This window comes from Limanda limanda, chromosome 5 (genome assembly GCF_963576545.1).
Source record: "Limanda limanda chromosome 5, fLimLim1.1, whole genome shotgun sequence".
NCBI classification, from domain to species: Eukaryota; Metazoa; Chordata; class Actinopteri; order Pleuronectiformes; family Pleuronectidae; genus Limanda; species Limanda limanda.
The window spans coordinates 8,027,901-8,045,668 of record NC_083640.1 but is presented as its reverse complement, the minus strand read 5'-3'; the positions used below and the strand labels follow the sequence as shown (position 1 = coordinate 8,045,668).

At 40.9% G+C, this 17,768-nt stretch overlaps 1 protein-coding gene across 1 annotated transcript; it reads left to right on the top strand.

Annotated features, from left to right (window-relative positions):
• The first annotated feature begins 6,865 nt into the window (after positions 1-6,865).
• On the top strand, positions 6,866-15,643 carry zbtb34 (zinc finger and BTB domain containing 34). The gene is made up of 2 exons (XM_061072147.1): positions 6,866-7,007; positions 12,650-15,643. The coding sequence occupies exons 1-2, from the start codon at positions 6,981-6,983 to the stop codon at positions 14,192-14,194; spliced, it is 1,572 nt and encodes a 523-aa protein (XP_060928130.1). The 5' UTR covers positions 6,866-6,980; the 3' UTR covers positions 14,195-15,643.
• The last annotated feature ends 2,125 nt before the right edge of the window (positions 15,644-17,768 follow it).

Here is a 17,768-nt window from a genome sequence, read left to right as displayed (position 1 = left end):
CCCTTCTCCCCCTCAGGCGCTTCAAAGCCCAAAGGCAGGACTTACGTGTCGTTTACGTATGTTATTCATTTTGCATCATTGAAAAACACCAAATGACGACCCCGAAGCAGTGCAGGTCCCCAGAGGATAAACAGCCCTCTTGGCTCTTGTTCCCATTGCAGTTCCCTTATATAAAATGCATTTGACTTGGATGTTCAACTCACACTGACGCCACCATTCGATTAAATATCATATCTCAAGTGTCCATGTCGAATTCCAAAGTGGACAGTGTAGGATTTATAGCACCATTGACCCTCATTGCTTTGCTGCTTCCTCGAGAGAACCTGCCACAGGCTGCGTGCCAAATGCTTTAAAATTTAAAGAGGTGATGGAGAAACTATCCAGAGGAGACAAATACACATCAGGTCTGCCACAATAAGACTTTTCTCTTCCTTCCTTCCAGCCTCTTCTTTCCATTTGATCTGTTCCGCCTTGACCACTCATTACCAGCCACTCCAACTTCTTTATCTACAAAGACAATTGGCCATTGAAACTATTGGTTGTAGTAACATAAACCAGCTAAGTGATGTGTAAATGACAACCAGCTCACTTGAACTGCCTTGCCTGTGTAGTGCCGGATGAGCGAGGCTCGCAGAAAGAAAAAGGAGATTTCTTTCTTTTCTTCAGGCTGTTTGCTGCGAGCAGAACACCTGCATTCTTTCCAGACTCTTTGGAGGACTCTGAATTTGACCTCGGCATAAGACTAAAAGGGTATCCAAGATCTTCAAAATGTCAGAATGCCACATAACTCTATTGTTTCTGACATGTTTTCCCCACAGAGGCTCAGATAAAGTAACACCTTTCTGAAAGTGGCGAGGCCAACATACCTTTCTAAGAGCAATGACGGAGGCAAAAACTCCCATATTCTCACAGCAGCGCTCTGATATGTCCACGCTTACTGGGAAAGTGATAAAGTACGGTGACAATATCTCTGGGGTGTCTCATAAATGCTTTGTATCGACCTTAAAGCGGTTGCTGACCACAAACAGAACCACAAACAGGGGAAGGGGGAATTTCTCCAGTGGGTAGGAGATGATTTTCTCCGGCAGGCACACAGGATCACTGTCTTGGTGCTCGAAGCTGACCTTCCACAGACAGCAACACCTTCCGTTTCTCTGAGCATGAAAATCTCTCTCTCTCTCTCTCTCTCTGCAAGATGGATTGGGTTCCAGGACTCCCGACTCTCCTGGGACTGACCCAACCCGGGGAACAGGGGGCTTTCATGGGAGATCACAGGTGCTTATATACAAAATGGCAATTTTCTTCTTCCATAATTCCATGTTACTGCATTACCAGATCTTATCGGGAGGCCAGTATCTCATTCCTGAGGTTTTAGATGTTAATGAAAGATGCTTTGCCTCCAGCCACTGGGGGCTATATCAACAAGCCTAGGATTCCTGTTGGCCTTTGTAGGGGAATACCAAAGACACAGAGAGGACTGAGCTGAGGTCAGAAACAAAGCACGGAGCTGTAGTTGGAAATGCTGCGCCCAAAACAAGCTTGTATGCAATCTAGTGCAGTGGGCCCCAACCACTTCTGCCTGACATATTCTACCACTCACTCAAGTAGCTACCCTGACCCTTTATTGACACCACCTGTCTTGTTCCAAACATGTCTCCTTTTAAAGTGGATGATAAAACTAATAATCATGTGGATACTATTACGATAACGTCTTTATCCAGTTGAAATGTATTTGCACTCGGAGTAGCATAGATCAATGTTACTATTAGCCAACAATTGATTTATTAACATTCCTCAACCAAATCATTTAAATCTTTTCTCCTATACAGAGCATTTTAGCCACCAAGCAACTTTAGCTAATACTTCAAAATGTTATCCATTATTTGTGGCTGTTTATCATTTATTATGCATTAGCCTACTTTAAGCAATCTATTTTAACGTTTATAATATTTAGCTGCTTTCTCCATTAATCCATGGAGCAGTTTGCAACACTTTCAACCATTGTCCCACCTTTAGCCATTGATTTCATCTATTTGTAAATTTTTTCCAACATTGATTATCCATTACTTTTAGACCTGTACTTCCAACATGGCCATTGCTCAAAAATAACTGTTTGACCTCTGATCTTGTAACTATTGCAATCATCGCTAGCAGTGTTCAATGCTCCGGCCAATTCCAGTTTCATCTTGTAAAACTTTTCCGTCTGTCTTTCTTTTTTATTCGCTGCAGAAGTAAGTTACAAGTACACTCGGTTGGGATCTTGGGCAAGCTGACTGAAAAATATTAACTTTTTTATTTGTCCTAAGTCTAACATGATAATTATCTGATGTTGTCATATTGTGCATTCACATGTATAAAAAACTAAATATCGAAATGAATGTGCTGGATCTACGTACACTGTGGCACAATAATACAAAATGAATGGCACATTATTCTTCTCATTGGAGAATTGAAATATTTTGATAATTACTTTTTATACCCTTAGTGTGCCCTGGAATCAGAGTAAACCAGCCTGAACAATATATGTCGAGGATATGTAATTTCAGCCACTTAGGATCATTAAAAAGAGATCATATTGAATATCACTTCCAGGGAGAGAAAGAGAAAGCGAGAAAGAAATAAAGAAGAGATTTGTTTGTTAGTCAGTTCCGACCCTCTCAATCTCCTTAGCCTCGTGAAAGAGGGGGAGAGAAAGGGCCGGGGTCAGCTTTCTGTAAATCTTCTGATGAAATGTTGACAAAACAGCCAATTTTCTGTAATTTCGCTGCAGCCGTCTTTCAGCAGCTTACTCACTCAGAACCCCTTCATTTCAAACAGCAGCACACCGCGACCTCTGACTTGCAAGTCCGTCCCTGACTTCTTTGGCCTGGCAGAAAGACATAACAGTTGTGCCTTTTAGGTCAGGTGGACGCCGTTTAAGAAGCCAGCTTCATAAAGGAAGCCTTTGTCTCAAGCAGGCTCTCCTGGGCCCCAGTAAAAGGATAAGAAATGTAGTTAATAGCTCAGGAGTGGCCTAATCATCAGCTGCCATTACTGCTCCAATATCAGCAGAGATGACAGACTTATCAATAACAAAGGCCCAGCTGAAGCCTCCACCGCTCTGTCATTTTGATCTTTGCTCCACTAATCAGAGCTTTCATTTGAGCTAAGCACCGGGCAGCACACCTCTCATTCTCTTCATGCTGTGCCAGATATCACTCATCTTTACAAGCCACTCCGTATTCCCTCAACCCCAGGCCACCATTTCCACAAATTGGCTTAATTTCTCAGGCAAATATATGACACATCTGAGAGCTCATTATCCCGGCAATGCAAGTGATTATTGTACTTACTGCTAAAACTCTCTTAGCTTGTAAGGTTTTGTGTGGAATGGCTCTGGTTGGAGCCCAGCTGAGTTTTAAAATGAAATGAAGATATGTCAAATTGACTATCATTGTGGTATATAAATATTGCATTAGCATACGCTGTGTTTGCACTTCCAAATACATAAAAGGATTTTAGGCATGTGTTTCTACTGTTTTTCCAATATAAAACACTGACTGTCCTATCTAGGTGTGTGTGTATAAATATTGCGTGTTGTATTATTATATAAGTGTTATATTAATAAAATAATGTCAATCATCTATATAGAGTAGAGTCTGCCATTAAGAGAGCTAATTGCCCTCATGTAGAATATTACATATGCTAAAGGGGGTGATGTATATGCTTTTTAATAGTAATATACATAGTTTAATGTCAATATTTCTCTTGTTCATTCTTCCACAAAAAGCTCCTCCATCAAGGAGAAACCCGAGAGGGCCAAAGAGGTGCTCCTGCACCTGGACGAGCTGGCCCTTTCATTTACAGTCATAGTGAGGATCAGGCACTGACTGACTCAGACACCTGCTATTGGGAAATATGTTCTCCATCAGTGAGCTATGGACTATTTCTGGACAGGAGCACTGGGAGACCATTGTTCTCCTCAGCACTGACAGCCAAGGTATTCTGGGACTCTTGGCACACATAGAAAACAATGTGTTATTCATGTTAAGCTTAAAAAAATTGGGCTACTTATTCAACATTAAGCAAACTGAGGTTAGAGTGGTGTTTGTTGACTGCGGCAGAGTAACTTTTAATATTGCAATAAAACTGCAAACATGAAATATTCCATAAGAGAGGCTTACGTGCATTGAGATTTTGTCTTTTAATTGTATGGGTGGAAAAAATAATACAATCTATGTGAGAACTATTAATATACTTGTTATGATTAGTATTGTTAAACTTATTAGAGTTATTTCCAGAAACACACACATTTCCTTTTCAAAGAATGAATACCTATCTTTCATATTATGCATAACCCATGGTTTCAGGTTTAACATAAAACCCTGGAGCTCCTTATTCCTTCAGTTTGATACATGATCTGCCCCCTTGAAGCAAATCATCCTATACAGTCTTATACAAGGGCAGGGAGTTTGGAGATTTTGCAATGTCATCTGGGATTAAAAAGGAGCAGCCCATCAGAGCCCCGGGCCACACCACCTGGAGCCCCTATACGATCCCTGGCGCTGCACCACTCAGAACCAGCCCCATTAGCTTACCGCCAAATAATTCCTGGTCAACCGAATGCCACTGAGCTCACAAAGCCCCATTTCAGAAAAGATTACAACTTCAACAGGAAACCCTTTGATTATGAGTTTGTTTGAAATGTTATCAATACCATGATCATTCCCGCGGATCAACCAAACCATCTCTAATCACCATACCTTGGCTGCACCTCCAGTTATGCATCAATCTCCTGGAAAAAAAAGGCAGAAAAAAGCAAATCACCGAGAATAGAGGAGTGACTTGTTTAACAAGTAGCACGTGCAATGACAAAGCGATTTCTTTCTCTTCGTTGATCACCCACCTGCACACAGATTAGGTCAGATATTCACCTGAGCCGCCAACCTGTCACTCACACTCAGTGAAAGAACAGAAACGCACACAGCGCACATTCATTCCTCTCCACTACAGGTATTACAGATAAAGTGCCCTTAACAGAAGACAGCAGACAAGAGTTTACCTTGTCCCCATCACCAGCAGAAACACATTCACCCTCAAATTATTAGTACAACAGTAAAGTAAGATTTATAAAAACACAGCATATACACTGTTTGCAAGAACCTATAATAATCAAAGGGTGAAAAAAAAATCGTATAAAACTGATAAATCTATTGCCACCATCACTTTCGTGTGGGTCCCTATAAAGCCCACATTGTTCAATACACTGTTGCCTGCCATTTTTAGACATAAAAGTTGTCAAGAGAGAAATGAAATCATTATAAAATATCCAATACAACAAGTCCAGATTGTGTTTAGGGGAAAGGAGTTTAGACATAATTATGATTGCAGTGTTCAAGGTTATATTCAAAGCTCTACTGTATACATAAAGAGATTACCACAGTAAACAAAGCTTTTTGTCTATATTGAATGATGGCCAAACACGAAAGGAAATTTTAAGTTGTGTTTTTTCTTAAAATCATGCATGGAACTTACACTTAAAGCATTTCCCCCTATGTTATCTTTGTGGTTTCATTGTATTGATGCAAGAACATATTTCTGCACTGAGTTGTGCATCATACTGAGAATGGTTGAAAGTGCAGGTTTCATCATCAGTTTAGTCTCTGGCGCCACTTTGTGGTAGCTAGTCAGAACTGAAGGGATGCATTTTGAGTTCATGAAAACGGATTATGTAACTAAAAAAAATACTAAACTTTCATTAAAGCCATCGAACAGTTACAGTAAAGTAGACTATCGGAGAGAGATGTGGCTTTGACCAATGACTTTAAAAGTGTTAAAGGGACACGCATCAAATCAGATGTAGTGATGTGAAGGGGGTGCAACACCCCAACATTTCACTGTGTCTTGGCGGTAGTGATACCTTCATAATCAACACTGTGTGTAGGCCAAAGTCAATCATGACAATGTTAGTGAATATTAATAATTAACAGTAACAGCAATTAATTAAAAAAGGTACCTTCTTCCACCACCACCCCCCCCTCTCTCTCTCAGTGTATATATACGTATGATATTCCTACATGTGTCAATATCATATGAGGTTAAAACGAAGTGTAAAGAACTATTGTGTTGTAGTAAAAAAAAACACTGTGTTGTAGTAAAAATGGGGTTAAACCGAAGTGTAAATAACTATTGTGTTGTAGTAAAATAACTATTGTGTTGTAGTAAAAATGAGGTTAAAACGAAGTGTAAATATCTATTGTGTTGTAGTAAAAAAAAACTATTGTGTTGTAGTAAAAATGGGGTTAAAACGAAGTGTGAATAACTATTGTGTTGTAGTAAAATAACTATTGTGTTGTAGTAAAAATGGGGTTAAAACGAAGTGTAAATAACTATTGTGTTGTAGTAAAATAACTATTGTGTTGTAGTAAAAATTAGGTTAAAACGAAGTGTAAATAACTATTGTGTTGTAGTAAAAATTCAGATAAAATAGTAGAAAAAGCCCTGAAAGCACATTAATACATTTAGAGCTCCCTCTCTCTGTCAGAAAGCAGATGACTTGACCTAAGAACAACCTTAACGGAGGCTGTTGTCAGCAGATAAGAGGATGAGTGGAGGTATCTGCCCCCCCCTTGAACTCATTAAGAAACCCACTGCCGCTCTGCTGCACTTATTCTTTATTTTTTGCGCATGTATATGTCCTGAGTCACGTCATGTTTTACAGAACAAGATGTCTCAGCACACACAGCACTGACAGGAGAGCAAGGGAGGGGCTGCTGCAAAACTCACTGATAGAATGAATGCAAAGAGCCAAAAGAACACTTCCTGTTGATGCAAAAAATTGCAGCAGCAACTGTCTGACACATCTGGACGGGAGAGAGGGGGGGAGGCCTGGCGGTAGTGTTAGCGAGCCACTGAGGGGAATGGACCAGGTTCCGAGCTGATCTGCAGGACGGGGAGTTTGGCGGACTCGAACTTCGGCTCGGACTCGTCACCGTAATGCAATGTCGGCTCGTCTTCGCCCTCACACTGTAAGTAATGGGGAAGGGGGGGTGGGGGAATCGTTGTCTGCGGCCGCACGCTAGCCACCGACTGCTAGTTAGCATTAGCCGCCGCTGTTCGCTACGTAGCCCTGGATGACAGCTAAGCTAGCGAGCACAGCTGCTAGCTCGTATGACAGCCGACACACTTGTGTGTGTGCGACGCTGCAAACTCAGCCACTGCACTCTGTAGTGTTGTCACGACTTGTGCTTATGGGAAACGTGTATTCAGTCGCAAGCTAACAAGCTGTGGGTGACAGACGGAAGTTTGTTAAGAAGTTACGCGTTTTAATGTGATACATGTTCGGTGTCAGGCTAGCACTCACAGCTGGTTAGCCTGTTAGCGGTGTGTGCTGCCTGGTAGTCGGGTGTTTCCACCCCTGCGAGTCGATACTAATGTTCAACCAACACCAATCTAACTATGAGTTACGGTAGAAATGAGAAACAGTGGAGACATGACCACATAAAGCAGGTTTGGGGGGGTGGGGGTGGTCGAGCTAACCCTACCGTTAGTCGCTCCGCTATGTACAGCCCCACATCGATGGCTAACCCGAGTACGGGGCTAAGTGAAGCACTGACAGAATGCTTTTGTTTTAAAGTTTCCAACGCCGCACTTTGGTTCCCCTGTGTGTCCGCATTGTGTGCAGGTGCTCCGGTAGCAGTAGTACATGCTAACCACCCGCAGTGTCCATACACGGTGATGCTAACACGGCTAAATGTGACTTTTTAATTCTTAAATGTGTAGCTTACACTTGTGATAACGTCTCGTAGTGTACTGGGCGGCATCGGGCCCGAGTGTGTTCATACTGTCAGAAAGTGAACCTGAAGTCTTAACGACACCAGTGGCACTGGGTTGTGTGTTATGATGGGACTGCAAAGGACGAAGTGCAGGGACATGGCAGGTTATTCAGTACACCTGAGTTCACCTCGGACTTTGTTTTCGTGTTCTGTCCTGTGGCAGCTCAGCCCTGAGATCTCCCACCCTGCTGCATCCACCACCCAGTGAGAAACCAAGAAAACACACGGTTTTCCCTGGATACTGCATCTGACACCAGTCCAAATATTTTAACTAGAAGGCATGTCAGAACAGAGCAGGGCCAGGGCCATTTCAGCATTTTGCATGAGTAGGCATTATGGTTTTGCACCCATTTAACTGCAGCCTGCAGCTTTTATAGTCCTGTTTCTGTTCTGGGGGGAAAAGCTGTAAAACTCTGCTGGTTGGAGCCATTATGGCCGAAATTAGATGCTAGGTGAATAGGTTGATCTCGGTTAAAAAATGCAGAGAGAAAGCGCTGTCCCTGTGAGGTCTGTTCTTGTAGAATCTGGTTATTCAGAAATGGTTTGGGCGTGGGTGCAGTGGTATGATACTGTCCGCAGCAGCAGGTGCCATGTGTTGTGTTCTGTACATTTATGTCGTTTTACTTTTGTGTTTGCGATGTTGTTCAACTCGTTTTTGGAATGAATTTTCTAAAGAATTTAATTCTACCAGTTTGATCACAGTCATTTTGATATTGTTTTGGGAAATGTACCCCCAAATTTTAACAGCATATGGTGGATATGCAGCTCAAACCGTTCCCCTACCTATTTGGCGGTGATAAAAACTTGTAACAGCGTAATCACTGCAGGGTGTCCATATAGGTGAGAAGACAATAGAGCGGTATAGTGACCTAGATAATGAGTACAGGTTGTTAAAAGCACCTTTCATGCTGTACACTTGTCAGACCTAAATGTAGACAAAACGCAGGGTAACATCTGCTGGAGGAAAGCACCAGTTATGGAGGACAGAGTTGGAGTCTCGCTGCTGTGGTTCAAAGTGACTCTCGTCTGAATGCATCAGTTTTTGCATGAGGAAAACATTTGACTGCCATTGTTTTTCTCCAGTAAAATCCCTAAACCACATCTATCTGATTTTAGAGCCTTCTCCTTGAGTGGCACAGGGTCACCAAGAACTTGGCCAACTTACTTACGTGACGTGTGACAAATGAAGTACCACGTATAATAGGATTTCAGAGTCTTTATAAATGAGTGTTTTACTTTTGGCTGAGGAGTAGAGTGGTCGTCCTCCAAACTGAAAGGTCGGCGGTTCGATCCCCAGTCTGACCCATCTGCATGCCGAAGTGTCCTTGGGCAAGATGCTGAACCCTGAATGGCCCCCCATAGAATAACAAAGTGCTCCAAATAGATGCACTGTATGAATGTGTGTGTGAATGGGTGAATGTAAAACTGTACTGTAAAGCGCTTTGAGTGGTCATCAAGACTAGAAAAGTGCTATATAAATACAAAACCATTTACCATTTACTTTTAACATAGCAAAGTTAAGAATGGACATGTTGTAGGAAACGGATAATGAGATCCTTTAAGTCTTTCACTTGTGTCCATATGACAAGCATGTGAAAAGGCTGTAATGAAAGATAACCATTTTCTTGGTTTCCAGTTTTTCACAATAAACAAATAAGTCAAATAAGAGAACACACCCAAAGGCAAAGCATACAATATGTGACTCTGCATATTGACTTCCCTCTAAGCGCTTAACAATTTCCACAATGTATGTTATTCTTGCACTAGCAAAGTTCTTCACATCACGCCTTCCCTTTAATGTAACACAATCTATTTTTATCTTGTTTTGTGCTATCCATTTTAAATTGCTCTCTCTAACCTTTGCCTGTTAAGCATTTCTCTTCTGGATCTGGTCTGGAAATGCTGCTGATGTTGAAGAAAGCACACATTGCTTAGCTGCTGACATTGATTTATCCTCTACTTTTTTCTTCTTTTTTCTGACTCCATATAAGACTCTGCAGCTTTCCACTACAGTTGTGCTGATCTTTTGGTTAGCCAAACTATCAAAAGACACTCAGCATCCTTTCTGTGTACCTACATGAACCAGCTGTGTCAAACAGGTTTATTACCAGGCGGAGAACATGAGCCACAGATGGACTTTTTGAGCTGAGTTTTAACATTTTTGGTTCTCCCACATGAGCCAAGCATGTGCGTCTCAACTACTGAGTGCACATTCTTTGGCTGGCCGTCAACTTGGCACGAGCCAGTATGCATCTTGTTGGCAGCCAATGCTGGTATGTGATATAGTGTATGAACATGTTCTATGTAGAGGTGGGGGAGGGAAAATAATGCACACCTTGTTACCATTCTCTCTGTTTTGTTACAACGTTCCCTCCCCTGTGCCAGGATGAGAACATATGGACAGGTTGGACAGGTGTCTTGGCATGCTTTGGTAACTAGAGTGCTGACAGGGATTGCATGTGCAGAAGAGGATTCTAAATTGCCAGCATTGGTGGGGGGTTGCTGGTTCAGAAGAAGAGATAGGATGAGGGCAGATGGAAGCCGTGTGTGGTTTTGCGACATGGAGATATTTGCTTTTACAAACACAGAATTATACAATATGTACCTTTTGTAGTCCAGGAGTGGTTTAACAAGTTCTGCTGAGAAGTCCGGGTCTATATTGGTTTATGTTTTATTAACCAGCTCAGGTCAGTGTATTACCGTGCCGCTACTAGGTCTTGTATTGGTGGGTTTTGACGTTTTAATTGTTGATAATTTTGACAAAATGTGATTCAATCAAAGTTTTTTGTGGCTAGCATGTTATGAAATATCTTAACTCACAGAGGGGCAATGATGTGTTCATCAGAAGGGAAAGGGTTAACATGAATCAACAGTAATTACACAATTAAAGTGTCATTACTTTGACACTTTAATTCAGATGCATTAGAGAAGCTTCAAAAGGAAAGATATTCAATTGAACACCTGGTGCATGCTCACCTTTTCACGTAGAACCAGATTTTCCTCTTACTCTGCCAAATAAACTATACCTGTATTGCCCCCTCTTAAGACTATAGTTAGCCACTGTAAGCTTACCGTATCCACTGTATTATTGTATTTGTTTCATGTACTTTCATGTCACTATTTCTAGTTTAGCAGTAATAGCACTGAAGGAATAAATGAACAATGAATAAAAATGAATGTATGCTGACAAAATATGAGCATATGATAAAATGTAGAATTTTTTTGATTCTAAATTGCATCTTTGAATTACCTAGTGTTTATCTCTGTCCCTCTAATACTTTCATTTCTACCATCAGTATTTTCAATGCTTATGTTGTACTTTATTTGTCAGGGGAAAACGGTTAAAATATTTATTGGAGACAATTTGAATCATGTTGGTGATTTCTCAGCATTTCTGGCTTAGTAGATCATGAGATGTCTTTGTTTATCTTAAGAATTAACAGTAAAGTTGTCTGACTACATAATATTTAGTCTGTGCCGTCTCAATACTTTCATTGGGACAGTATTTACAGTACCAGTAAATATAAGAAATGTAATATAAATTTGGGACCCTAAACATTATGCCAATAGGTGCATTTGTCAAGAGATTGTGTGGCATAGATGGTGCACTGTGTCAAGTAAGCAACCCTGAATAGATAAATAAATCATCTTTTAAATATATTATAACAGCGTGAGATTTTAAAATTAAATCCACACAGCCAGTGTAAATATGACATACTGTACGAGATGTAAACATCGGTAATACCTCAGGAAAATCCCGTTGCTAAGATTGTCTACCAAAGCTTTTGTGCAGTCAGCTAAAGTGGTTGATTGATACATGATCAATAAATAAATACAGTGTGTATCAAAAGAAACCAGCCCTCAAATGTGTGTGAGACACCATGCTGAATGTCTTTACAGCCACAATATTTTTAACATTGTATTCAAGTATAATAACAATATTGTAGCCGTATATCGTTGCATACAAAAGTTGTGACATACAACTCAGTTTTTTTTTTTTCATTCAGAGAATTGGATGGTAGCTTTAATACAAATATCTTCTCCAGTGGCGGTTGTTGTTTTAGATCTGATGTCTTTGCAGATTTTGTAACTGGGTGATGTTTTGTTGAATGGTCTTGAATATTTGTGGTAGTTCCTACTTCAACTTCCTCTTAGACATCTTGCATAGGTAAAGTAGAAGTAGGGCTGTATGATATGACCAAAATCTCATATCTCAATGGAGTTCATTTTGTATCTGGCTCAGGATTCACATAGTTAGTTGTTACTCCTTGCTCATTCTTTTTCTGGACAGTTACATTTTGTCCATGTCTTTGCTGAAGTAAGTTGCAATGGCAGCCAGTATCTCTGTCCATCTACATGATTTTTTTTCTCTTATCAAAATGGATGTGGTTAGCTGATGTTGAGACTTTGATGCTATAAAAAGCTGGTGAATCATCATGATTGACAGCTGAGACTGGTCAGGCAGATGTTTCGGCAGGAAATCATTTCACAGTCATTGCTGGAACAGCTTCTATCTAGATTTTTTGTCTCTTGAATCCTGCAACGGATATGTAGTTCTCATCAGGCAGATAGACCTCGACATAACACTGCACATAAGAGCTTACAGCGAGCATATTTAGAGCGAAATCACAGTAATCAAACATCACTGGCCTGGTATTTCTCATATACAGTACTGTATAAAATAAGCCTCAAGTGTTCATGTTTCCCATCTCATTTGTGTTCCATTAAACAGTTTTTTTGTTAACTGTGAAATTGTAAAAAACATGCAATCCACAACAAATGAAGTGTTTCAAAACCTAATGGGTTTTTTCCCTTTCTTTTTTCTTTCCCATCAGGCTGCCGACAAACTGGAGAAACATATCCAAGAAATGGACGACGGCAGTTACATCGAGTTCGATGTGCCGGAGTTCAGTAACAATGTTCTGACTCAGCTCAATGAGCTGCGGCTGCAAGGGAAGCTGTGTGACATCATCGTTCACATCCAGGGCCAGCCATTTCGAGCCCACAAGGCTGTGCTGGCAGCTAGTTCACCGTACTTCCGTGACCACTCAGCTCTCAGCACCATGAGTGGCCTTTCCATCTCGGTCATTAAAAGCCCTGAGGTGTTTGAACAGCTTCTCGCATTCTGCTACACAGGTCACATGTCCCTGCAGCTTAAGGATATAATCAGTTTTCTTACCGCTGCCAGCTTTCTACAGATGCAGACCATCATTGACAAGTGTACCCAAATCTTGGAGAGCATCCACTCCAAGATTAGCCTCCCAGTTAGTGTCTGCAGCCCAGAGAAGGATGACTCGCAGACCAGTCGCAATGGGGTCAATGACAGCAACCTCTTTGTGAACCCTACCCAGATCTCCCCCCCTTACTACTCCCGGCAGATTCAAATAGGGCACAGCTTGGGCCGGGGTCGGCAGCAGCAAGAGGAAGGCCAGTCGGACCGTGGAAGCAGTGATGGTGTGTCAGAGCATGATACTCCCATGGAGGGAGAAACCGAGCAAGTGGAACTGATCGGCAAAGATGGCCAAGTAACAGATGTAACTGTGAAAGTAGAGAAGACAGAAAGGCCCACTTACTCTGACAGCTCCTCAGCTGGTGATGATGGTTACCACACAGAGTTGGTGGATGGAGAACAGGTATTGGCTGTTAGTGTGGGTTCCTACTGTCCTGTCATCCAGCCTGCTACCTATTCTTACTCAGGGCTGTCCTCAAACACGTCCCCATGTTTTGTCAACCTCAACAGCTCTAGTCCTTCCCGCTCCATACTCAGTGGCTTCAGAGGTGGGCGAGCCAGGGCAAAGCGTCCCCTGGCCATCCCAGCAGGGATACTGAGTCATATCAACGCAGGCTCGGATGACAGCGAGTCAACTGTTGGAGCCACAGGGTTGGAGAATGATGTGCGGGAGCGCAGCTTGCGGAGCCAATGGTACCCTTACAATGAGAGACTCATTTGCATCTACTGTGGAAAGACCTTCAATCAGAAAGGGAGCCTGGACCGCCACATGCGCCTGCACATGGGAATCACTCCGTTTGTTTGCAAGTTTTGTGGCAAGAAGTACACGAGGAAAGATCAGCTCGAGTACCACATCCGAGGCCACACGGACAACAAGCCCTTCCACTGTCAGATCTGTGGAAAATGCTTCCCTTTTCAGGGCACCCTCAACCAGCACCTGCGGAAGAAGCACATGGGCGCATCAGAGGGCACCAATCATATTGATTCTCCAGAGAGGAAGGAGGGAAGCTCAGGCCAGAAGGACCAAGAGGAAGCGTCTGAGGGAATGGCCTTTGAGGCACAATATGCAGAAGAGGCACCAGCCAATGATATGGAGGAAAGCTCAAAATGTAGTCCAGAGGAGGCTCAATCATCCAGATGTGATTTTTAGGTTCTGCTTCAGGTTAAGGAAGCTTTAAGAAGTGATTATTTCAACTCAAGTTAAAGGACTCTTTTTGTTTTGAATCAGCGCCCTCTAGTAAGGACATTTCTTGCATTAAGGGTTTCTGACAATTTTGTGAAAGTAAAGTTGATGAATGCCGAGAGGAAATGGGTGCTTTATAGAAATTTGATTCTTACAAGCAAAGGGAGTAACAACTTACTATTTTTGAGGAGGTCCCAATAATCAAGACCCCCTTATTGATTTATCTTTTTATCTTTCAATGTTTTTTTAAAACATATTTACAGAGTTATATAGGCATGTTGCAATAATTGATAATGTGAAAGCTCTGGTAAGATGCTTGTCATATCACCTTTTTACCTGACCTGTTTTTGCACATGTGGCCACAGGAGGTCACTTACTCACAAGGAATGATTTTTCTGCCAGTGCAAAGCTTGTGTGACATATCCGTTCAATACCTCATGATACAACTATACATACTCATAACAGACAGTATTTTAACTTAAAATGAAACTCACCAGGTTCTACCTCATAGCCAAGAACCTACCAGGCACAGATATTTTCTCCGTTTGAAATCCGTTCTAGGTTGTTTGTACAGTATCTTTTTGCCAAACCCTGTAAAGAAAATTCACAAAGCCTTGATACTTAACAGGAAATATTCCTTGCTGATTGTATGGATCAGGGACAAAGTCCTTGTCAGCTGTTTCATCGTCAGCCAGGTTAAAATGATGACTAAGAAGGTGCTATGTTAGGAGTGCATTACATTTGCTAGCTTGTGTGTTTGTTTTTGGCAAATGCACAGAACAGAGTAAGAGAATGGCCCTGCATACTTTCAAGATATTGTTTTGCTCTCTTATGACGTTTGTTCTACAAAACACTTAAGGATTTTAACTTGTATCACTACTGGAGATCTCAGTCTGTTGGCCAAGGTGGTTTTAGATGCTGTCATCCATGTAATGGGTGATTAACATCCTCACAGTGAAAACATTTATATTCCTCTTATACTCTGATGGCAGATTTATACTGAACTATTCTATGTGTTTTGTTGTGAGGTAGGCTTTTAGGTAAATACTCAGCATCTAACTGAGACACAAGTACTCATTCTGTCAACTCAGCACAGTAGGAACAGCCCTGGATCTGTTCACATAAATCAATGTAGTATCCTAGTCTGAATAATATGCAAACAGAAAGAACAAAGGAATTTTAGCCATTTTGACATGGTTTTTCTCACCTTATTTGAAAGGATTATGGTTTGTTTCCTTTTGTCTTTCACTCTGTCCTACCTTTTACGATGGGACAATCGATCTGTGATCTTTGTTTTCTGCATTGGTTGGGGTCAAATGCAGACTTGGAACATGTTTTTCTTATTTTATCAATCCTACTTTATGGCGTTGACATAGATGTGACATAGCTAGACTAAGGCTAAGAGGTAAATGCTTTTAGAGGTAGCGGGTGGGTGGGATGGGAGCAGTGATAAAATGTGCTAATCTAAGTCTTAAGCCTGATGCAGTAACAGTGTCAGAGTATTACTGCTTCACGGCAGGGATTTTGTTTTCCTCCAAGCAAAAATATTGCGAACGTTGATTAGACTGTAATCACATGAATAATATTGGCTACAAGTCAAGCATATGACAACATTGTATTTTATCTATACTCTTTGAACTGTGGGGATCAGGGATGGGGGTGTTTTTTAGCATATATAGACTTGGTTTTATGTCCATTCTGATTTTAAATAATCTACATTCACAGTTAAAACATAAAGGCACTTAGAAGGCCTCATTAAATATCCTGTCATATTCTACAAATTTAGAGCTCAGTTGGGTGGTCCATTTTCTGTTTTTTGTTTGCCATTCAGCTGTTTGAGGCCTTTTTTTGAGCACGTCCTTGTTTTTCGGTCCCGTCTGGTCCATGTTGAGTTTGTCAATCAATTTGAGTTTGATTATTTTCAAGTTTTCATATAATTTTCTACTAAATGTTGGTTTGGTGGGAGAAATTTGTGTTTTGTTGCTCATGTCCAACGTTACCTTGAGAGTGCAGTCCTTTTGATCCCAGTGAAAGTGCGGTCATGGTCTTTACTCATTGACCGCTAAGATGACAATCCCAAAAAATTTCGGGAAATTAAAAATAAATCGCAATAGCTAGCTTTTCGTTAACTTTTGGTTTACGCATTTATCACCAACACTTTTGTTCATTATCAACCGCAAACCTACACAGTTCTTTTTTAGATCAAGTTTATTTCTGTCAGCTGCTGATGTGACAGCTGATCTGACCTCACAAAATTCAGTCACTGAATAATTAGATTCTGCCTATAAAGATTCTTGCCCTTCACATAGACAAAATGAGCAAATGAAAACTGTCTTGCATTATTGTCGGAAATGTTTTGTGAGTTATAGGTACAAACTGCTAAAACAACTTTGTGCCAAGAGTTAACACCAAAGACTAATAGGTGATTTTTAACAGTGAAGTTTGACTATATTGTATAATTGAAAGCTTATTAAGAAGAATAGGTTCTAGGACTAGTTCATTGCTATTTGCAAGGAATGTATGTTTCCCAGCTTAAAACAATCACTTGTGTCAAATTTGAAGAATTTGCTAAAAAGACATTAAGCCGCAAAGTCATGAATAACATATTAAGCCATACAAAAGCTGACAATATAAAAGTTGTACAATTGTAATTGTTAAAAGCCAATGTAAACAAGAGAGAGAATACTTAACAAAAAGTGGCATCTTAAACTTAGTGCCTTGCCACAAGCTTTACATGTTAGATTCTGGCACTAGATCCCTGTGCCTCTTTCATTTATAAGTGGATTGAATAGAGAGATTATAGCAAAGTACGGCCACATTATTTATTGTTAAGTGGTACCAAGGATGAGAATACATAGAAATTATTCAAGTGATTCTGTCAATTTTTTTTGTCTAAGGACAGAGAAGTGACTTAGGTTGAACTGATTTTGTAGCAGTCGATTACAATCAAATGAGGCAGACTTGTTCCCTGCAAGCCACCACCCCCCATGACTTACTGTAAACCTTCTCTCCAGCCACCGAGGACAATCTTTGCAATGTACTGTAGCTGTAGACATTTCGATGAAGGAAGGAGATGCATGAGAAACATAAATCTTCTTCTTCCCTGTTCTCTCTGAGCATCTGGCAGGGGAACAGCTGCCTGGGTATTTAGCTGATGATAAACTGTGGAGAAAAAAAACAAGCTTACCCTCATATACTGTAGCTGAATTGCACGCTGCTCAACCACAAAAAATGTATAAAATTGCCAATGGATACTTTTTTTTTTTTGAACTTGACATTTTTTGTATTTGTGTCATCGATTGTGCACTTACAGTTTTTCGTTGATAGTACATACCAATTCCATCCAGGAAGTCTAGATTTCTCTGTAGTTATCCTTGAGGAACTCACCTTTAACGGCCTCAGTCACTTTCTTAGGGACATTTTCCCCTTAAATGGTGGTTCTAGACTAGGTTTTTTTTTTTCTTATCAAATGAGTAAACAAGTCCATGTCTTCATCATAGGTGAATTGAGGGGAAATAGTTTCAATGCTTTTCATGAACTA

What these genes read in the sequence shown, in the direction of transcription:
- zbtb34 (XM_061072147.1), top strand. Translation starts at nt 6,981, where the DNA reads ATGTCGGCTCGTCTTCGCCCTCACACT. An exon ending in CTCGTCTTCGCCCTCACACT is followed by an intron (nt 7,008 to 12,649) that starts GTAAGTAATGGG and finishes CTTTCCCATCAG; the next exon opens with GCTGCCGACAAACTGGAGAA.